Source organism: Tamandua tetradactyla, chromosome 9 (assembly GCF_023851605.1).
Source record: "Tamandua tetradactyla isolate mTamTet1 chromosome 9, mTamTet1.pri, whole genome shotgun sequence".
Lineage (NCBI taxonomy): Eukaryota > Metazoa > Chordata > Mammalia > Pilosa > Myrmecophagidae > Tamandua > Tamandua tetradactyla.
In genome coordinates, this window is record NC_135335.1 from 117,258,315 (window position 1) to 117,282,738 (window position 24,424).

At 37.1% G+C, this 24,424-nt stretch overlaps 1 protein-coding gene across 2 annotated transcripts in view; it reads left to right on the forward strand.

Annotated features, from left to right (window-relative positions):
* SLC30A5 (solute carrier family 30 member 5) overlaps positions 1 to 24,424 on the forward strand; it is a 61,860-nt gene that overhangs the window by 33,187 nt on the left and 4,249 nt on the right. For both annotated transcript variants that reach the window (XM_077117408.1, XM_077117406.1), the window contains exons 13-14: positions 6,397 to 6,625; positions 22,620 to 22,846. In XM_077117408.1, the coding sequence (XP_076973523.1) occupies positions 6,397 to 6,625; positions 22,620 to 22,846 (456 nt within the window). The remainder of the gene's footprint in view (positions 1 to 6,396; positions 6,626 to 22,619; positions 22,847 to 24,424) is intronic.

Here is a 24,424-nt window from a genome sequence, read left to right on the forward strand (position 1 = left end):
AGATCCAATTCAAATTTTTCCACCTTTTTTTGTCATTTGCTCTTTTGTGTGTTCAAAATCAGTTGTCCTATCTCTAGTTCACTTACTATTTCTTCTACCTGTTTAAATCTGCTGTTGTATGTCTCTAGTATTTTTATTTGGTCTACAGCATCTTTAATCTCTGTGATAATCTGCTATTTTTCTATTTATTCTTTGAAGTTCCTCTTTTTGTTTTTCTAGTGTCTTCTTGATCTCCTTTATATCGTCAGTCATCCCACTAATTTTATTTAGTAAAATTATGAACATCTGTTATTAGTTGTTCCAAGGTCTGTATCTCCACCAGTTTTTTAATTTGGTCATTGGACTGGGCTGTATCTGTCTGCATCTTCATGTGGTTAGTGATCTTCTGTTGTCTTCACAGCATGTAAATACTTTGATAGGTTTACTTTAAATGTTGATTTCCTTCAGTTGTCTAAATCTCTGTATTGATGGGATGGGTATGGAGCAGGATGTGGGGCGTGGGCAGGGACACAACAGTGTAGTGATGAGTTGCAGTGCAGGTATATGCACGGATCAGGGACTCTATGCCGGTGCGTCCTTGTCCCCGTCTCCCTGCCTGTGCGCTCCTCACGGCTCCAGGCCTCCATCTGGAAATGGACACACTGGGCTGTTTACACCTTCTGGCCAGTCTCCACTTATCTGTGTGTCAGTTCTTCTGCTTTTTCAACCAGGGCCTTCGTACATGGTGTAGAGGACCCTTCCAGGTCACTTATACCTGAAATCACTCTCCTGGTCTTTTTCTGTCCCTTCTCTAGCTGTTCTTTGGAGCAGGGGTGAAGTCCTCCTCTCCTATTCCACCATCTCACCGGAAGTCCTGTATGACAAATATTTTGTTATACCCTCAAGTACTCTGAAACGAACTTCAGAGATACCATAATATTCCTATACACATATTTTTAGAATAATACTAGTAGTGCCCTGGCTTCAAAATAAAGATGAAATAAAAAGAAAATAATTTAAAATAAATGATATGTATTTCAATACATAAAAGGTTAGGTACAACAATCTGGCAAGCATAATGAATGAGTTAGATGTTTGTACCTATACAAAAAAAATCACCATGTATTCTGCATTTACTAATACAGACTGATTATGAAGTATTGAATAAGCAATTCAGATACCATGAGTAGCCATTGGTAGTATGGTTTTTGTCTTAGTTTGACAGAGCTGCTGTTATAATTACCACAAGCTGGTTTGATTTACACAATAAGCAGCATTAGTTTCAGAGATCTGAAGTCTACCTCAAGGCATTGGCAGGACTGTGCTTTCTCCCAGGGTCGTACTGTTCTGGTGGAGCTGACACAGGAATACTTTGAGGTTCCTTGGCTTTCCCATTACATGGGGATATCCTCTCCTTTCTCCACTTCTGGGTTCCCACTAATATCCAGCTTTCCCTGTGGCTTACTCCTTTTCAGGCCTTTAGTAATCCAGATTAAGACTCATCATTATTCAGTTGAGCCACACCTTAACCAAAAATAACATCTTTAAGAGGTCCTATTTACAATGGGTTCATGCCCACAGGACTGAGGATTAAGATTAAGAATGTGTGAATTTGGGGGTACATAATTCAGTCTACCACAGTTTTCCATAATAATGAACTGCTTTTGGTGAAGTTCCAAAGAAATTAAAGCATAATCCTCTTTAGTTAAATACAGTAGTTCAAAATTTTAGCATATATTGAAATAGTACCCAGAATATTTTGATTCTATATATATATAAATGGGGTTAGTTCCAGGCTGAGATAATTATAAGCAAGGATTTTTTAATCTATGTGGATGTCCAATAAGTCAGGATACAGGATAATTTGTTGGACAACCATGTGACTACAGGTGTCCTCATATGATCCCTGGCCTCTACCCACCAAATGCCTGTAGCACCCACTATTAGTCGTAGCAGCCAAAAAAAAGTCCTCTCATATATCCAGACAACCTCTGTGGAGTGGTAGCTCCCTGTGGTAGATTCAGTTGTCAGCTTGGCCAGGTGAAGGTGCCTAGTTATGTTGCTGTGGACATGAGCCAATGATAGGTGAACCTCATCTATTACTCATTACATCTGCGGTCAGCTAGGAGGCGTGCCTGCTACAGTGAATGATGTTTGATTTAATTGGCTGGTGCTTAAATGAGAGAGCTCAACATAACACAGCCCAAGCAGCTCAGAATACCTCATCTCAGAACTCGCAGCTCAGCCCAGGTCTTTGGAGATGCAGCAAGAAAGCCCAGGGAAAGTTGTTGGAACCCAGAATCCTGGAGAGAAGGCCAGCAGAGATCACCCTGAGTCTTCCCACATAAGAAAGAACCTCAGATGAAAGTTAGCTGCCTTTCCTCTGAAGAACTAATGAAATAAATCCCCTTTTATTAAAAGCCAGTCCGGGGTGGGCCACGGTGGCTCAGCAGGCAAGAATGCTCGCCTGCCGTGCCAGAGGACCCGGGTTCGATTACCGGTATCTGCCCATTTAAAAAAAAAAAAAAAAAAAAGCCAATCCGTCTCTGGTGTGTTGCATTCCGGCAGCTAGCAAACTAGAACACTCCCCCTTTGAGAACCATTATCCACCCTCTTCTATCATAATAATTCAAGGCTAAATTTTATAGCTAAATGCATTGATGGCATTTACTTTCTACATTAAACTTCTTGAGGATAATTGTTCGGATTGAGTTCCTGATTTGTGATAACTAATTTCGTTGTCATTGTAGCCTTCCAAAACTATAATAGCGTTCTTTCTTGCCTTTGTAGGGATAGCTCCTAGCATAGTACCTGGTTCATAATGGAGTTTAACAAATACTTTATCCTCCTCTCAAAATTTAAATACCTAGGAAACAGAGAATTCTTAATTTAGAAGTCTGTTATATTTGAAGTTTTACCTACATTCTGAAAATACTATAAATATGTATATAATATTAGATTATCTTATGTTACTACTAAATGTCTTTACATTATATACATAGATAGGATCAAGAGTCAGTGCGTAATGTCTATAAGTATGTAGAAAAGTCACTATTAGGAGGTATCAGTGGCTGTCTACAGTGAGGGCAACTGGGTTATGTGGGGGACAGATTAGGAAGGAAGCCCGCTTTTTTTTTTTTTTTTTTTTAGTTAATGGATTTTTAATTCTATGTTCTGGCAATATGTTGACAGTAAGATTTAGCTTATTATTGCTATTGTTATGAAGTTTCTATGTTGAATTATTCATATTTTTATATCAAAGGTATTTCAAAGGGAAATAGCTTGCCGTAAGCATCAAAAACTACTCTTTAACCCAGCAGAATGATTAGATTTGATAGTGTCATGAAATGACAGTCTGTTCTAAACCCATACATTTCTGCACTAGTACATTTATTATAGACAGGTGGGGCAATATACTGTCAAAAGGAAGGGTTAGAATTTCAACTCTGGTTACTTAGAGCAAATCTACTCTAAGGAGGACATGATTTTTTGCCTGCCACGCATAAGTCTGTATACTTATGGCATGTTCAACTTTTTTTAAAATTTATTTATTAATTAAAAAATTAAGAACCAAATAAAACATCAACATATATAATCAGTAATTCACAATATCATCACTTGGCATATTCATCATTTCTTAGAACATTTGCATTAATTCAGAAAAAGAAATAAAAAGACAATAGAAAAAGAAATAAAGAAGCCTGCTTTTTGTTCTTTATCTTTTTGTACCTTGTGCAGGCATTACCTATTAAAAAAAATTGAATTTTTTTTCTTTAAAATATGCTTACATAATAAATATAAATAATGATGAATGTGTTTTCATTTGTGTCCCAAAAGTTATGGTGGAAATAAGGACCAGTAGTCCATTAGGCCATTACTCAACTAATCAAGTTGGAGTTTGATTGCTGAGGAAACAGTAGGGCAGTTTTAAATCCGTGATCTATTCCGTATACACACACACACACTCACACACACACCACCTCTCACCAAATCCACATAAGGTTGGCTTAAACTCTTGTCTAGACCATTACAATAGTCTCTTGACTGTATTACCCTTTCGTCTATCCACTGCTGATAAAGCAGTCATCCTGAAACATAAACCTGATCATGTTACCTTCTTGCTTAAAATCCTTTTCCAACAGCCTGCACCCATTCTGAACATTTTTTCCCTTCATTCCTATGACCTTGGAATGTTCTGCCTGTGTCCCCGTATTTTACATGCTGTTTCTTAACATCGTAACGCCCTTCCCTCATCTCTGCCCTTTAGCCTCTTTCAAGACTACTTAAATGTCTTGTCCCATGGGACACTTTCCCTTAATCCCTGTCCTCCCTCCTCAAAACTTATTAGATTCCCCTTCTCCAGTTGTTTCTTGGGCATTCTTCTAGTAACATATTGAGTTATAATTGTTGTTTAATTTGTCATTCTTCCACAATTAAGATATAAGTACTTCAGTGCCTGAACTGTGTCTTTAACTCTTAAATTCTAGTGCCTGGCTTGTAGTAGGAAGTCAGCAATGAATTGTTGAATGAGGAAAAGCAATTATGAGTAAAAGTAAATCCTTTTGGAAACACCAGAAACAGTAAAATGTTTCTGGAGTACAGTTTGGACAAATCTGTTGGATTTTTAAATGCTCATATCCTTTGACCTTTAATATTTACCATATAGGAACATTCACACAAGTGTGTAGAAGTGCATGATTCATTGTACCATTCTTTGTAATAGTGAAAAGAATGGAAATAATCCAACATCTATGAAAGAAAAGGACTAGTTAAATAAATTTAAGGTTGTCCATATAATACAATATTACGCAGCTATTAAAAAGGAATAGGGAGGGCAGGCCACAGTGGCTCAGCAGGCAGTGTTCTCGCCTGCCATGCCATAGACCTGGGTTCGATTGTTGGTGCCTGCCCATGCCAAAAAAAAAAACAGGACTAGGGGACAGGCAATGATGGCTTAGTGGCAAGAATTCGCGCCTACTGAACTGGAGACCTGGGTTCAATTCCCAGAGCCTGCCCATGCCAAAAAAAAGAAAAAGAAAGTATATCTAAACTAGCATGAAAAAATATTTAGAAGATGTATTAAGTGAAAAAAAATTTCAAAAACAGTATATGTAATATCTTACTGGTTTAAAAGGTGTATATGTATCTGTTAATACATGCACCGAAAAACACAAAGGTAACTTGGAGATTGAATTATGGCGGGCTTTTTTTTTTTTTACTGATGAAATACACAAAGACAAAGTTTCTCAGTAGAGGAAACAAGTATTTGTGAGGTTGTTGTATTCCTTTAAGCAGTACTTGGCTTCACCCTAAAACCCACTAAACAAAAACTGCTCATAAAGTTGATATAAATTTTTTAATCTGGTGTATGAACAGTAATAGGAAGATGAAAATATGCCCCACACATCTTCACTAAAGTAAATCTCTTCTCTTACTACCTTTGAAAAGTAAATTAAAATTATTTGTTCCTCTCAGTTTTATATTTTCCTTTTATAAAACAACTGGATTTCTCTAAAAGATAAATTATAGATGTGTAAATTAAGCAACTATCTGAGCTGCTGTTCAAAATCATTTTGTAAGAGAGGATAATCAAGAGTAAGTAACTTTGTTTATCCCTTGAAATGTTCTTTGTGGCACCATTAAATCAAGACCATTTCATGTACTTTGTTAAAAAATAAGAGTTGAAATGATCATAATGATGAATATGCAACTATGTGATGATATTGTGAATTGCTGAGTGTATGTGTAGAGCAGAATAAGCATGTGTTGGGAATGTTTGTGTTTCTTTCTTGTAATTTTTTTTTAATTAATAAAAAATTTTTTAAAAAATAAGAGTTGGGTGGGCCACAGTGGCTTAGTCGCAAAGTTCTTGCCTGCCATGCTGGAGACCAGATTCAATTCCCAGTGCCTGCCATGTAAAAAAAAAAAAGAAAAAGAGAACTTACAGTACAAAAAAAGTACTGTACTGTATACTTTTTTGTTCTTTTATTTACTTTGGAAAATTTTACTGTATTTAAGGCACAATAAAACTATCTTCAATCAAATAGTAAATTATCATTTAAAACTGTTGAAATTTACCTTGTACCATAAGCAGGATTTCAGGTACAGTGTATAGTTTTTTTAAGTAAACAATACTTTCAAACTCTTATACAAGTACAATATTATTCTTAATCATTTAATGAAAACCCATCAAAACTCCTACTTTTCAATATTTTCTTTGGTATTTGAAAGTTAAAATGTTTGTTCTAAAATATTCTAAAGTTAACATTTAAAATTTTGCGTAGGCTTATTGAACTTAGGTGTTACTGGTAGTACTTTAAAAAGTATAAACAGAAAACCATGTACATGTATAGTAACTTTTAAATCACAAGTTAAGAAATTGCAAATTTAAAAGTTCTGTTTTCTCCTTTTTCCTAGCCAGTCTCAGTTGGAGGACTGATAGTAAACCTTATTGGTATCTGTGCCTTTAGCCATGCTCATAATCATACCCATGGAGTTTCTCAAGGAAGCTGTCACTCATCTGATCACAGCCATTCACACCATATGCACAGCCACAGCCACGGTGATCATGGGCACAGTCACAGTGATCACGGGCACAGTCACAGCCACGGATCTGCAAGTGGAGGGATGAATGCCAACATGAGGGGTGAGTCCTTGCCAAATATCGGCCTCCTATTCAACTGTGTTCTGTTTTTACTTGTATTAAATAGTGGGTTTCTGATAAGATTTTATTTTTAAAAAGCAATCTTTGGCTAAGAAAAGGTCAAGTCATTTGCAGTAGAAAATACTTTTGTTCATATATGCCAATTTTTAATTAAATTATTATAATTATAGAGTCCTTTTTATGATAGTTAAATATTATTTGCAAGGAAAACTGTACTATTATGAACTTTTACTTAAGGTACATTTTACAAAGAACTCCAAGAAATTTTTGATATACTCTAGTAAGAAAAAATACAGTGGGGACTTCCATGAAAACGGCATAATAGAGAGCTGCGGGCCTCCCTCCTTTTCCAAAAGCAGTCAGTGGACATGCAGAAATTGTCCAAATGAACTGGTCTGGTGCTCAGAGACCAGAGGAGTTCTGTGCAGCATCCAAAGAAGTGCATGATGAAGAGACTAAGAAACCATGGTGAGAGACTGAATAATTCTGGCTGCAACTTCTGACACCCATTTCCTACCCTCAAGGCAAGGAGCTATGGGCAGTCTAATCCCTGCCAGGTGGGCTGCTGTGGACTGGGATGCCCAAGAGGGTCCTCCACCCCACAGTAGAGGAGAATACAGCCCAATGCTGATCTAGCTATTAGCTGGCAAATTTAGACCACTGATTCCATCTGTTCTAGCCCATCCTCATCAGGCTTCACCGATCCATTCATTGTTTCATCCTTATCAAAGGTGGTACTGACAAAGAGCTAAAAATAACCTGCATTGGTAGGGCTGAGAGGAATAAATTACTGTAGAGTGATTTGCTGGGCAAATTTGCCATTTCCTGGGCAGGTCAGGAAAGTGAAAGATTGGTAAGGTACAGGAAAAACAACAGATATTTTGTAGTCTTTCCTGGCCCTCTTGCCAGATCCTTTGCATCTGGTTTGTGCACCCTGCGTGCCTACCTGGCCCTCTTTTGGCTGGGAAATACTGATGAACCAGCTATCAGAGAAGAGCCTTAACACAAACCCAATCAACAAATAAACCCTGGACAAGAGAAAGAAACTGACCTTCAAAATAAACCCATCAACATGACGTCCAGGGGTGAAAGTCTCCCTGATAGCATGGGAAATGACTCCCAGGGATGAGTTCAGCCCCGACACCATGGAATCAACAATTCCATCTTGACCAAAAGGGGGAAAGAAAAGTAACAAATAAGGTATCAGTGCCTGAGAGAGTTCAGATAGAATCGAGAGGCTACTCTGGAGGTCACTCTTAAGCAAGCTTCATATCATAACTTGCCAAACCCCAACCAAAACCATTCCAGCCGATCCTAAAGAATACCTAGGACAATATATAAGATTCTACAAAGGTTCCATGCACTAGGATAACTTTCTAGAAACCTACAACTTCCATATGGATCCCTGGACCAGATAAGTCCAGAAACTTAGAAGGTCCAGCAGCTAGTTCCATCTTCCTACACCATATTATTGACAGCCCCTTCCAACATGAAAAAGTTAAATTGGTCATAACCCAAATACCCCTAAAGAGTGGGATAGAAAGATCAAAGGTGAAGGTGGAGTTATACAAAGAAGGTAGGGTTTAACAACAATATGATTTCTGAATCATTAAATTGATAATTTCTTTTAGTCTCCAGTATCCTAGAGCAGCTAAAAGTAAAAACCTAAAATCATGGAATTGTAACCCATACAAAATTCTGAAATCTATTCTACTACTGTGCTGTGCTTTGAAATTTATTACTTGTTTGTATATATGTTATTTTTCACAAAAGAAAGAAGAAGAAAAAGTCAATTGTGATGATAAAAACATATTTATTCCTTCTAGCCTTCTATATTCAGGAGCAGCTAGAAGTAAAAATCTGAGATGATGGTATGGTGGCCCATGACAAACTCTGGGATCTGCCCTGTAACTGCTTGTTGAAGAGTGCTTTGAAAACTTGTGTTTTTTCTTTCTTTGCTTTGTAATGTGTGTTTGTGTTATAATTAAAAAAAGCTAAAAAAACTCCATCAAGATAATCAGCAAAAAATTGCAGGTCATACTAAAAAATATGAATATATGACCCAAAGGGACAAATTAAAAAGTCAAAGGAGATACAGAAATGGGAATATCTCAAAGATATTCAAACTGATATCCTAGGTCAAATAAAGGACATAAATATGGCTAAAGAGTTAAAGGATGTTAAGAAGACATTGGATGAACATAAAGAATAATTTGAAAGCATGCAAAGAAAAATAACAGACTTTACCTAATAAAAGGCACAATAGATGAGATTAAAAATACAATAGAGGCATACAGTAGCAGATGAGAATAGGCAGAAGAAAGGTTCAGTTAGTTGGAAGTCAGTACATCCGAAATGGAACAGATGACAGAGAGAGAAATGGAAAAAATGGACAGGGTATCAAGGAATTGAATAACAGCACATAGTATACCTACATATCATGGGTATCCTAGGAGAAGAAAAGAGAAAAGGAAAGAAAGAATATTTGAGGAAATAATGTCCGAAAATTTCCCAACTCTTATAAAGACGTAAATATACATATTCAAGAGGCACAGCATACTCCAAACAAAATAAATCTGAGTAGCCTCACTCTAAGACATACTAATCAGACTGTCAAGTGCCAAAGAAAAAGAAGTCCGAAAGCAACACAAGAAAAGCAATTCACCACATTAAGGGATACCCACTGAGACTAAGTCCCAGTTTCTCAAAAGAAACTGTTCAAGTCAGAAGTCAGAGGTATGATGTAAGAGAAAAATTGCCAGCCAAGAATTATTTATCTGGCAAAATTGTCCTTCAAATAGGAGGGAGAGTTTTAAATATCCACAGATAAACAGAAGCAGAGAGAGTTCCTTAACAGGAGACTTGCCCTAAGAAATACTAAAGGAAATTCTTCAGGCTGAAAGGAAAAGATGGGAGAGGAGACCTGGGGGAGAGTATTGAAATGAAGATTATCAGTAAGGCTAGCCAAAAGGATAAAAAGAGAGAGAAAAATAAGATATGACAAATAAAAGCCGAAGAATGAGATGGCTGAAGTGTAAGTACTGCCATTACAGTATTAACCTTGAATGGTAATAGATTAGACTCCCCAATCAGAAGACACAAGATTGGCAGAATGGATTTTTAAAAAAAGACCTATCTATATGCTCTTTATAAGAGACTCGTTTTAGATCCAAAGATACAAATATGTCGAAAATGAAAGATTGGACAAAGATATTCCATGCTAACTGTAACCAGAAAAAAGCTGGAATACCTATGCTAGTATTTGACAAAGTAGACTTTAAATGCAAAAAACATTGCAAGAGAAAAAGAAGGACATTGTATATTAATTAAAGGGGCAGTTCACCAAGAAAAAAATAACAATCATAAATATCTATGCACCTAAACAAGGTGCACCAAAGCGTATGAAGCCAACACTGGCAAAGCTGAAGGAATTAATAAATGCATCTATAATAACAGTTGGAAACATCAATACACCACTCTCATCAATAGATAGAACATTTAAACAGAGGATCAATAAGGAAACAGAACCTAAATAACATGATAAATTAATTAGACCTAACAGGCTATTCAGAGCACTGTACCCCAAAACAGCAGGATGTAGACTCCTCTCAAGTACTCCTGGATAGATGTTGGCTCACAAAACAGGTCACAAAAAAGGGGGAAGAGTGAAATGAGACTAAGTGTCAATGGCTGCGAGATTCCAGAGTCGATAGGTTATCCTGGAGGTTATTCTTACACATTAAGTAGATATCATCTTGTTCAAGATGTGGTGGAGAGGCTGGAGGGAACTGCCTGAAAATGTAGAGCTGTGTTCCAGTAGCCATGTTTCTTGACGATGAATGAACAATGATATAGCTTTCACAATGTGACTCTGTGATTATGAAAACCTTGTGCTGATTATCCTTTTATCTACCATATCAACAGATGAGTAGAACATATGGAATAAAAATAATAGGGGGAGCAAATGTTAAAATAAATTTAGTTTGAAATGCTAGTGATCAATGAAAGCGAGGGGTAAGGGGTATGGTATGTATAATCTTTTTTTATCTGTTATCGTTTTATTTTTTTTCTGTTGTCTTTTTATTTCTTTTTCTAAATCGATGCATATACAATTATGTGATGATATTAAGAATTACTGATTATATATGTGGAATGGAATATGTTAATGTTTTGTTGTTAATTTTTTTAATAAATAAAAATTTTAAAAAACAGGTCACAATAAATATTAAAAAATTGAAATTTTGCAAAGTACTTTCTCTGATCATAATGGAATAAAGCTGGAAATGAATAATGGGTGTTGAATGGGAAAATTTACAAATATATAGAGATTGAACAATATACTCTTAATCAGTGGGTCAAAGAGGAAATTCCAAGAGAAATTAATAAATATTTCAAGACAAATGAAAATTGGAAAACATCTAAACACTTATGGAATGCAGAAAAGGCATTGCTGATAGGGAAATGTATACCCCTAAATGCCTATATTAAAAAGGAAGAAAGACCTAAAATCAAAGGCCTAATTACACAACTGAAGAAACTAGAAAAAGAACAAACTAATCCCAAATCAAGCAGAATGATAGAAATAAAAATAACAAGGAAAATAAGTGGAGAATGAAAAAACAGTAGAGAGAATCAGTAAAATCAGAAGTTGGTTCTTTGAGATCAATAAAATTGGCAAACCCTTAGCTAAACTGACTAAAATAAGAAAAGACACAAATAGATAAAATCATAAATGAAAGGTGGGTCATTACCACTTACCCCATAGAAATTTAAAAGATCATAAGAGGATACTATGAATAACTAACTGTATGCCAACAAATTTAAAAATTTGGATTAAATGAACAGATTGCTAGAAACAAACAAATAACCTACACAGACACTAGAAGAAATAGAAAACCTCAACAAGCTAATTTTAAGTATGAGATTGAATCAGTCATCAAACACCTCCCAGCAAAGAAAAGCCCAGGGCCAGATGGCTTCAGAGGTGAATTCTGCCAGTCATTCCAAGAAAAATGCCAATACTGCTCAAACTCTTTCAAAAAACTGATGGAACACTACCTAACTCACTCCATGAAGTCAACATCACCCTAATGCCAAAAGCCAGGTAAAAATATTAGAAGAGGCGGGGCCAAGATGGCGGCTTAGTAAGCTACGTGCGTCTTAGTTCCTCCTCCAGAGAAACTACTAGGTGAACAGAAACAGTGCAGAACAGCTCCCAGGGCCACGGTAGGGAATGGACACACAGTGTACCCCAATCTGGACTGGCTAGTCTGACTGCGAGACTCGGCTGCAGTGAGATCCCCGAGCGGCGCGCGACCCCCCGAGCAGCGGCAGCTGTGGCGGCCGGAGCTCCTCCCTCCCTCCTTCCCGGGCCGGCTGAGAGTCTCAGAGAGGCAAGTTTCCCAAGCCGCGGCGGCCGGCACCCCTCTTTTGCGGGCGGCTTCCTGGTCCGGCTATGAGTCTCGGATCAGAGGGCTACCGAAGCCGCAGTGGCCCTCCCACGCGGGCGGCTTTCTGGTCCACTGACGAATTCCCCAGGCCATGGCGGCCTGCGACCGACGCCCCTCCCCCGCGGGCGGCTTCCTGGTCCGGTAGCGAATTCCCCGGGCCCGCTGCGGCTGGCACCAATAGGGAAATTAATAAAGGAGCCACAGGGTCCCCTCAAGCCGTGGCGGCTGACTCCCCCACCACGCGCAGCCCCCCAAACCAACTGAGAGAATTGGATCGGAAATCCCCAGGCCGCGGAGAACGGTGACTGGGGGGATCCCTTCCAAACACGTGAGACAAACGTGTGCCACGAGCGCCACCTACTGGGCAGGATAAGAAAAACAGAACCCAGAGATTTCACAGAAAAATCTTACAACCTTGTTGGGTCCGACACCCAGGGAAATCTGACTAAATGCCCAGACGCCAGCAGCAAAAGATAACGGTCCACGCTCAGAAGATTGAGAATATGGCCCATTCAAAGGAACAAACCAATAGTTCAAATGAGATACAAGAGCTGAGACAACTAATGCTGAATATACGAACAGAAATGGAAAACCTCTTCAAAAGGGAAATCGAGAAATTGAGGGAGGACATAAAGAAGACATGGGCTGAACAAAAAGAAGAAATAGAAAAACTGAAAAAACAAATCACAGAACTTATGGAAGTGAAGGATAAAGTAGAAAAGATGGAAAAAACAATGGATACCTACAATGATAGATTTAAAGAGACAGTAGATAGAATTAGTGATTTGGAGGATGGAACATCTGAATTCCAAAAAGAAACAGAAACTGTAGGGAAAAGAATGGAAAAATTTGAACAGGGTATCAGGGAACTCAAGGACAATATGAACCGCACAAATATACGTGTTGTGGGTGTCCCAGAAGGAGAAGAGATGGGAAAAGGAGGAGAAAAACTAATGGAAGAAATTATCACTGAAAATTTCCCAACTCTTATGAAAGACCTAAAATTACAGATCCAAGAAGTGCAGTGCACCCCAAAGAGATTAGACCCAAATAGGCGTTCTCCAAGACACTTACTAGTTAGAATGTCAGGTCAAAGAGAAAGAGAGGATCTTGAAAGCAGCAAGAGGAAAACAATCCATCACATACAAGGGAAACCCAATAAGACTATGTGTAGATTTCTCATCAGAAACCATGGAAGCTAGAAGACAGTGGGATGATATATTTAAATTACTAAAAGAGAAAAACTGCCAACCAAGACTCCTATATCCAGCAAAATTATCCTTCAAAAATGAGGGAGAAATTAAAACATTCTCAGACAAAAAGTCACTGAGAGAATTTGTGACCAAGAGACCAGCTTTGCAAGAAATACTAAAGGGAGCACTGAGTCAGATACAAAAAGACAGAAGAGAGAGGTATGGAGAAGAGTGTAGAAAGAAGGAAAGTCAGATATGATATATATAATACAAAAAGGCAAAATGGCAGAGGAAAATATTATCCAAACAGTAATAACACTAAATGTTAATGGACTGAATTCCCCAATCAAAAGACATAGATTGGCAGAATGGATTAAAAAACAGGATCCTTCTATATGCTGTCTACAGGAAACACATCTTAGACCCAAAGATAAACATAGGTTGAAAGTGAAAGGTTGGGAAAAGATATTTCATGCAAATAACAACCAGAAAAGAGCAGGAGTGGCTATACTAATATCCAACAAATTAGACTTCAAATGTAAAACAGTTAAAAGAGACAAAGAAGGACACTATCTACTAATAAAAGGAACAATTAAACAAGAAGACATAACAATCATAAATATTTATGCACCGAACCAGAATGCCCCAAAATACGTGAGGAATACACTGCAAACACTGAAAAGGGAAATAGACTCATATACCATAATAGTTGGAGACTTCAATTCACCAGTCTCATCAATGGACAGAACATCTAGACAGAGGATCAATAAAGAAATAGAGAATCTGAATATTACTATAAATGAGCTAGACTTAACAGACATTTATAGGACATTACATCCCACAACAGCAGGATACACCTTTTTCTCAAGTGCTCATGGATCATTCTCAAAGATAGACCATATGCTGGGTCACAAAGCAAGTCTTAACAAATTTAAAAAGATTGAAATCATACACAACACTTTCTCGGATCATAAAGGAATGAAGTTGGAAATCAATAATCGGCGGAGAGCCAGAAAATTCACAAATATGTGGAGGCTCAACAACACACTCTTAAACAACAACTGGGTCAAAGAAGAAATTGCTAGAGAAATTAGCAAATACCTCGAGGCGAATGAAAATGAAAACACAACATATCAAAACTTATGGGACGCAGCAAAGGCAGTGCTAAGAGGGAAATTTATTGCCCTAAATGCCTATATCAGAAAAGAAGAAAAGGCAAAAATGCAGGAATTAACTGTCCACTTGGAAGAACTGGAGAAAGAACAGCAAACTAATCCCAAAGCAAGCAAAAGGAAAGAAATAACAAAGATTAGAGCAGAAATAAATGAAATTGAAAGCATGAAAACAATAGAGAAAATCATTAAGACCAGAAGTTGGTTCTATGAGAAAATCAATAAGATTGATGGGCCCTTAGCAAGATTGACAAAAAGAAGAAGAGAGAGGATGCAAATAAGATCAGAAATGGAAGAAGAGACATAATCACTGACCTCACAGAAATAAAGGAGGTAACAACAGGATACTGTGAACAACTTTACGCGAATAAATACAACAATTTAGAGGAAATGGACGGGTTCCTGGAAAGACATGAACAACCAACTTTGACTCAAGAAGAAATAGATGACCTCAACAAACCAATCACAAGTAAAGAAATTGAATTAGTCATTCAAAAGCTTCCTAAAAAGAAAAGTCCAGGACCAGACGGCTTCACATGTGAATTCTATCAAACATTCCAGAAAGAATTAGTACCAACTCTCCTCAAATTCTTCAAAAAAATCGAAGCGGAGGGAAAACTACCTAATTCATTCTATGAAGCCAATATCACCCTCATACCAAAACCAGGCAAAGATATTACAAAAAAAGAAAACTACAGGCCAATCTCTCTAATGAATATAGATGCAAAAATCCTCAATAAAATTCTAGCAAATCGTATCCAACAACACATTAAAAGAATTATACATCATGACCAAGTAGGATTCATCCCAGGTATGCAAGGATGGTTCAACATAAGAAAATCAATTAATGTAATACACTATATCAACAAATCAAAGCAGAAAAATCACATGATCATCTCAATTGATGCAGAGAAGGCATTCGACAAGATTCAACATCCTTTCCTGTTGAAAACACTTCAAAAGATAGGAATACAAGGGAACTTCCTTAAAATGATAGAGGGAATATATGAAAAACCCACAGCTAATATCATCCTCAATGGGGAAAAATTGAAAACTTTCCCCTTAAGATCAGGAACAAGACGAGGATGTCCACTATCACCACTATTATTCAACATTGTGTTGGAGGTTCTAGCCAGAGCAATTAGACAAGAAAAAGAAATACAAGGCATCAAAATTGGAAAGGAAGAAGTAAAACTATCACTGTTTGCAGACGATATGATACTATACGTCGAAAACCCGGAAAAATCCACAACAAAACTACTAGAGCTAATAAATGAGTACAGCAAAGTAGCAGGTTACAAGATCAACATTCAAAAATCTGTAGCATTTCTATACACGAGCAATGAACAAGCTGAGGGGGAAATCAAGAAACGAATCCCATTTACAATTGCAACTAAAAGAATAAAATACCTAGGAATAAATTTAACTAAAGAGACAAAAAGCTATATAAAGAAAACTACAAAAAACTGCTAAAAGAAATCACAGAAAACCTAAATAGATGGAAGAGCATACCGTGTTCATGGATTGGAAGACTAAATATAGTTAAGATGTCAATCCTACCTAAACTGATCTACAGATTCAATGCAATACCAATCAAAATCCCAACAACTTATTTTTCAGAAATAGAAAAACCAATAAGCAAATTTATCTGGAAGGGCAGGGTGCCCCGAATTGCTAAAAACATCTTGAGGAAAAAAAACGAAGCTGGAGGTCTTGCACTGCCTGACTTTAAGGCATATTATGAAGCCACAGTGGTCAAAACAGCATGGTATTGGCATAAAGATAGATATATCGACCAATGGAATCGAATAGAGTGCGCAGATATAAACCCTCTCATCTACGGACATTTGATCTTTGATAAGGCAGTCAAGCCAACTCACCTGGGACAGAACAGTCTCTTCAATAAATGGTGCCTAGAGAACTGGATATCCATATGCAAAAGAATGAAAGAAGACCCATATCTCACACCATACACAAAAGTTAACTCAAAATGGATCAAAGATCTAAACATTAGGTCTAAGACCATAAAACAGTTAGAGGAAAATGTTGGGAGATATCTTATGAATCTTACAATTGGAGGCGGTTTTATGGACCTTAAACCTAAAGCAAGAGCACTGAAGAAGGAAATAAATAAATGGGAACTCCTCAAAATTAAACACTTTTGTGCATCAAAGAACTTCATCAAGAAAGTAGAAAGACAGCCTACACAATGGGAGACAATATTTGGAAATGACATATCAGATAAAGGTCTAGTATCCAGAAGTTATAAAGAGATTGTTCAACTCAACAACAAAAAGACAGCCAACCCAATTACAAAATGGGAAAAAGACTTGAACAGACACCTCTCAGAAGAGGAAATACGATGGCCAAGAGGCACATGAAGAGATGCTCAATGTCCCTGGCCATTAGAGAAATGCAAATCAAAACCACAATGAGATATCATCTCACACCCAGCAGAATGACCATTATCAACAAAACAGAAAATGACAAGTGCTGGAGAGGATGCGGAGAAAGAGGCACACTTATCCACTGTTGGTGGGAATGTCAAATGGTGCAACCACTGTGGAAGGCAGTTTGGCGGTTCCTCAAAAAGCTGAATATAGAATTGCCATACGACCCAGCAATACCATTGCTGGGAATCTACTCAAAGGAATTAAGGGCAAAAACTCAAACGGACATTTGCACACCAATGTTTATAGCAGCGTTATTTACAATTGCAAAGAAATAGAAACAGCCAAAATGTCCATCAACAGACGAGTGGCTAAACAAACTGTGGTATATACATACGATGGAATATTATGCAGCTTTAAGACAGGATAAACTTATGAAGCATGTAATAACATGGATGGACCTAGAGAACATTATGCTGAGTGAGTCTAGCCAAAAACTAAAAGACAAATACTGTATGGTCCCAATGATGTGAATCGACATTCGAGAATAAACTTGGAATATGTCATTGGTAACAGAGTCCAGCAGGAGTTAGAAACAGGGTAAGATAATGGGTAATTGGAGCTGTTGGGATACAGACTGTGCAACAGGACTAGATACAAAAACTCAAAAATGGACAGCACAATAATACCTAATTGTAAAGTAATCATGTTAAAACACTGAATGAAGCTGCATCTGAGCTATAGGTTTTTGTTTTGTTTTGTTTTGTTTTGTTTTTACTATTATTACTTTTATTTTTTTCTCTACATTAACATTCTATATCTTTTTCGGTTGTGTTGCTAGTTCTTCTAAACCAATGGAAATGTACTAAGAAACGATGATCATGCATCTATGTGATGATGTTAAGAATTACTGATTGCATATGTAGAATGGTATGATTTCTAAATGTTGGGTTAATTTCTTTTTTTCCGTTAATTAATAAAAAATAAAAATAAAAAAATTAGAAGAAAAAATTATAGACCAATCCTGCTAATAAATATAGATGCAAAATTCTTGTAAGTTCTTGTAAACCAAATTCAACAGCACATTAAAAGAATTATGCATCATGATCACATGGGTTTTATAACCAGGTATGCAAGGGTGGTTCCACACAAAATTAATGAAATACAACAAATAAGTCAAAGAAGAATTTGTTTTCTGCATCTTGATTGGTATAGAAAAGACATTTGACAAAATCCAGCATCCTTTCTTGATAAAAGCACTTTGAAAAGTAGGAATAAAAGGAAACTTCCTCAAAATAAAGGGCATATATGAAAAACCCACAGCTAACTTTGTACTCAGTGGTGAGCAACCAAAGGCTTTCTCTCTAAAGTCAGGAAGAAGACAAGGATGCTCACTGTCACCACTGTTACTCAGCATTGTGCTGGAAGTTCTAGCTGGAGCAGTCAGGCAAGTGAAAGCAATAAAAGTCATCTAATCAGAAAAGAAGCAAAACTTTCAACTGTTTGAAGACACCATGACCTTATATTTACAAAGTCCCGAAAAATCTGCCACAGAGCTACTAAACTAATAAACGAATTGAGCAGAGTGGCAGAGTACAAGATAAATACAATGCTTTCTTAACCAAATTGGGTAAGAGAAATGAAACAAAATAATAAAGTTGCTGTATCAAGACAAGACAAGGGCGGGCTACGGTGGCTCAGCAGGTAAGAGTGCTTGCCTGCCATGCCCAAGGACCCGGGTTTGATTCCTGGTGCCTGCCCATGTAAAAAAAAAAAAAAAAAATTTAAAAAGACAAGGCAAAAACAAGTAGTGTTCCTATACATAGTAATGAGAAACAGAGGGAAATGGAGAAAAAAAAATCCGTTTACAATAACAACTAAAAGAATCAAATATTTAGGAATAAATTTAACCAAGAATGTAAAGGACCTATATTCAGAAAACTACAAAACATTGCTGAAAGAAACCAAAGAAGACCTAAGAAAATGGAAGGACATTCTGTGTTCATAGATTGCTAGGCTAAATGTTGTCAAGATACCAGTTCTGCCCAAATTCATTAACACATTCAACACAATCCTAATAAAAATTCCAACAGCATACTTTGCAGAAATGGAAAAGCCAGTTATATTTATTTGGAAGGGTAAGGGGCCCCAAATAGCCAAAGACATTTTGAAAAAGATGAACAAAGTTGAAAGACTCTTTGCTTCCTGATTTTTAAGCTTATTATAAAGCTAGTGGTCAAAACAGCATGGGACTGGCATAAAGATAGATCAATTGATCATAGAATTGAATTGAGAGTTCAGAAATGGACCCTTGGTCTATTGATTTTTAAAAGACATTTTTTTGTGAAATGTATATACAGTGATAAATTTTGAAGTATAGTTTAACAAGTAGTGAGAGCACATTTCAAGGTGGAATATAGGTTATAGTTCTGCAATTTCAGATATTTCCTTCTAGCTGTTCTAATACACTAGAAACTAAAAAGAAACATCAAAATAATGATTGAGTTGTCCATAATCATTTGTTAAATCCTAATTTCTGTTTCAGCTCCTCCCCCTCATTTGATCATTCTCTCAATTTTCAAGGATGTTTGGGCAATATCCATTCTAACTTCATGTTGAAAAGGGGTTGTCAACATTATAGGGTAGGGGAATAGAACTGGTTGGTGTTCTAGGAGAGGCTAGTACCTCAGGGTCAGGGCTTAATCTAGCACAGGAGCCATCTGGAGGCTTTTAAGTTTCTGAAAAAGTAAACCTAATGTATAAGACTTTTATAGAGACTTAGATAGAGCCCTAGGTATTCTTTATAGTTTTCAGGAATACTGTTGGTTGGGGCTTGGCATACCATGATAATATGCAATATCTAGCTGAAGCTTGCGTAAGAGTAGCCTTCAGAATGACTTCGAATGACTCTACTCGAAATCTCTTAGCCACTGCAACTTTGTTTCATTTCTCTTCCCTATTTTGATCAAAAAGACATTGTTGATCCCCTGAAGCCAGGTCCAGGTTCATATCTGGGAGTCATGTCCCATGTTGCCAGGAGACTTACATCCCTGAAGGGCATGTCCCACTTAGGGGGAGGGTAATGTGCTTATTTACAAAGTTTGACTTAGAGAGAGGGGCCACATCCGATCAACAAAGTAGGTTCTCCGGGGGTGACTCTCAGGTGTGTTTATAGGTAGGTTTAGATTCATGATTACAGAAATAAGTTTTCATAAAGGCAAGCCTCAGGATCGAAGGCTTGGCTTATTAAATTGAAAGTCCTCAATGCTAGGTCAATTGATTTTTGACAAGGCTGCCAAGTCTGCTCAACTGAAACAGAACAGTCTCTTCAACAAATAGTGATGGGAGATCTGGATATCCATATTCAAAAGAATGAAAAAAGACCCCTATCTCCCAACAAATGATACAAAAATTAACTCAAAAAGATCAAAGACCTAAATGTAAGAGCCAGGATCATAAATTTCCTAGAAGAAAATGTAGGGAAGTGTCTTCTTGTGCTGGGAGGTTTCTAGGACCTTACACCCAAAGCACAAGCAGTGAAAGAAAAAATACATGGGACCTTCCTAAACTTGAAGACTTTTGTGCTTCACACCTCTTTGTCAAGAGGTGAAAAGGCAGCCTACTTAATGGGAGAAAATATTTGGAAACCACATATCATTAAGGGTTTAATATCCAGAATATGTACAGAAATCCTACAGCTTAGTAAAAAACAAACAACCCAATTAAAAATGGACAAAAGAGTTATGCAGCCACAAACCACAAGAATGCCAAAGATTGCTTGCCAGTACCATATGCTAATAAAAGGCAAGGATGCTTCCCTGGAGCCATTGGAGAGAGCATGACTCTTCCAATACCTTTATTCTGTACTTCTCACCTCCAGAATTGATAGATTAAATTTCTCTTTTTTAAGCCAAAAAAAGACAAAAGACATGAATAGACATTTTTCTAAAGAGGAAACACAGATGGCTAAAAAGCACATGAAAAGATGCTCAACTTCACTAGTTATTAGGGAAATGCAAATCAAAACCATGAAGCATATCATTTCACACCTACTAAAATGGCCACTATTAAATAAACAAAACTACAGGTGTTGGATTGGATGTGGAAAAATAAGAGTATTTATTATTCACTGCTTATTATTCACTTATTCCCACTGATGGGAATGTAAAATGGTACGGCCACAGTAGAAGGTAGTGTGGTAGTTCCTCTGTAAGCTAAATTTAGAACTTCCATATGATCTGGCAATCCTACTACTCGGTATATATTCAGAAGAACTGAAAGCAGGAATATGAAAAGACATTTGCATACCAATGTTCATAGTGGCATTATTCATAATTGCGAAAATACGGATGCAATCCAAGTGTCCACCAACCAATGAATGGATAAACAAATTGTGGTATATACATACAATGGAATATTATTCACCTGTAAGAAAGAATGAAGTCCTGATATTATGTGACACATGGATGAATCTTGAGAACGTTATGTTGAGTGAAATAAGCCAGACACAAAAGGACAAACATGGTATGATCTCAGTGATATGAAATGAATATAATGAGCAAACTCATGGAGTTAATATCTAGAATATAGATTATCAGAAGGTAGAATGAGGGTACTTAATGTGTGCATAATTTTTAATAACGTCCACTGTAAATGTTATAAATGGATAGGGTGATGGTAGCTCATTATCTTGTGTATAAATGACATCCCTGAGTCTTGTGAGACTGTGGTTGAAAGGGGAAGTTTATGGTCATGTATATCATAGAATGAAAGCTAGTGGATGATGAAGGTGGTTAACAGTACAAATGCAAGTATGTTTTCCATGAATTAGAACAAATGTATGTCACAACTGCAAGGTATTAATAATAGGGTGGTGTATGGAGAAAAATGCACCTAATGCAAACTGTTGACTCCGGTTAACAGTATATCTTAGTGTTCTTCCATCATTTGTATCAAAGGCCCCACACCGATACTAGGTGTCAGTAATAGGGACTACAGGGGCATTGACTCTGGTTAACAGTGTATCTTAGTGTTCTTCCATCATTTGTATCAAAGGCCCCACACCGATACTAAGTGTCAGTAATAGGGACTACAGGGGCATTGACTCTGGTTAACAGTGTATCTTAGTGTTCTTCCATCATTTGTATCAAAGGCCCCACACCGATACTAGGTGTCAGTAATAGGGACTACAGGGGCATTGACTCTGGTTAACAGTGTATCTTAGTGTTCTTCCATCATTTGTATCAAAGGCCCCACACCGATACTAAGTGTCAGTAATAGGGACTACAGGGGCGTTGGTTGTTTTTTTTGGATTTATGAAAATGTTCTAAAATTGATTGTGGTGATGAAAGCACAGCTCTGCGATTGTACTGAGAGCTATTGATTGTACACTTTGGATGAATTGTGTGGTGAGTGAATAAAACTATTGAAAAGGGATATACTGGTCACTTATTATGTTGAATTGTTTATTCTGGTTCTTCAGTATAAATGATTTGGGTAATGTTGAGGTTTGGCTCAAGTATGGTTTCTAGGATGCATTCCCAGACATACCACATACTACATACACCATGATAAAACTTAACACACCCATGTTGTAGTTACCCATGTACTTGATTATTTACCACTATACTGTGAACTCCATGAAGGCAGTGACCAGCCCCTAGTATAATGCATGGTGCATAGTAGGTACTCAGTGATATTTGTAGAATGGATAAGAGAACTAAATTGGATGTGCCTTAATTTTTTAATGTTTTTATGCATTTTCTTTGTAGGTGTATTTTTACATGTTTTGGCAGACACGCTTGGCAGTATTGGTGTGATTGTATCCACCATTCTTATAGAACAGTTTGGATGGTTCATTGCTGATCCTCTCTGCTCTCTTTTTATTGCTATATTAATATTTCTCAGTGTTATCCCATTGATTAAAGATGCCTGTCAGATTCTGCTTCTAAGACTGCCACCAGAATATGAAAAGGAGCTACATATTGCTTTAGAAAAGGTCCGTATGTAATTTCTTTACTCTTTTTTCCTTTTAAGATAGCATTTTAAATTGAATAAGTTGACTAACAAGAAATGTGCAAGAGGTGAAAATTTCTATTTTGACTAGTGCATTTCCTAATATAACTTATGTAGATAGTTTGATTGAACGCCATAAGTACTTGGAATCTCAGGTAGGACATGAGATTTTGCTGGTTTGTCCAGAGTGATGCCCTGATGAATCCCAGAGTGGTTCGATCAGTGAGTGGAAAAGTATCTGCAAAGCCCCCTTCGGGGAATGGTGAGAATGGGGAGAAATTCACTTTCCCAAGTTGAATTCTTGATATTCTCACAAGCAGTGTGGACAACCAAACTATAGGCTGAGCCCCCAGTCTTGGGATTTGTTCATATGAAACTTAACCCCGCAAAGGATAGGTCAAGTCTACTTAAAATTTAGGCCTAAGAGTCACCCCCAAGAGAGCCTCTTCTGTTGCTCAGATGTGGCCTCTCTCCAGCCAACACAACGAGCAGTCTCACCACCCTACCCCTATCTACGTGGGACATGACTCCCAGGGGTGTGGACCTTCCTGGCAACGTGGGGCAGAGATCTTGGAATGAACGGAGACTCAGCATCAAGGGATTGAGAAAAACCCTAGAATGAGCTGAGACTTAGCATCAAGGGATTGAGAAAACCTTGACCAAAAGGGGGAAGAGTGAAATGAGACAAAGTGTCAATGACTGAGAGATTCCAAACAGAGTCAAGAGGTTATCCTAGAGGTTATTCTTATGCATCAAGTAGATATCATCTTGTTATTCAAGATGTAATGGAGAGGCGGGAGGAAACTGCCTGAAAATGTAGAGCTGTTTTCCAGCAGCCATGTTTCTTGGGGATGATTGAATAATGATATAGCTGTCACAATGTGACTGTGTAATTGTGAAAACCTTGTGTCTGATGCTCCTTTTATCTACCTTGTCAACAAAGGAGTAGAACATATGGAATAAAAATAAATAATAGGGGGAACAAATGCTAAAATAAATTTAGTTTGAAATGCTAGTGATCAATGAAAGCGAGGGATAAGGGATATGATAGGTATAATCTTTTTTTTTTCTCTCCTGTGTTCGTTTTATTTCTTTTTCTGTTGTCTTTTTATTTCTTTTTCTGAATTAATGCAAATGTTCTAAGAAATGGTGAATATGCAACTAAGTGATGATATTGTGAATTACTGATTATGTATGTTGTTTTATTTTGTTTCGTAATTTTTTATTAATAAATAAATTTAAAAATAAATAAAAAGAAATGTGCAAGATGTGAATGCAGGAAATATTTACTTAGTGGACATGAAAGAGGGACTGAATGAATGGATATATTTTCTTGTATGGAAAGACTATTGTGAACATGTTGATTTCTTCCATCTTAATGTCAATCCAGTTGTCTCTCATTGGGATTTATTTTGTTTTTGTTTGGGGGGCAGTGGTGGTGATAGATAATCCGATATTAAAGATTTTTTGGAAGAATTAATGTCTAAGAACAAGCAAGAAAGAATATATACGTAAATTTATACAGTTAATTAACAAGATCATAGTTTGCAGTTTTAAAGTT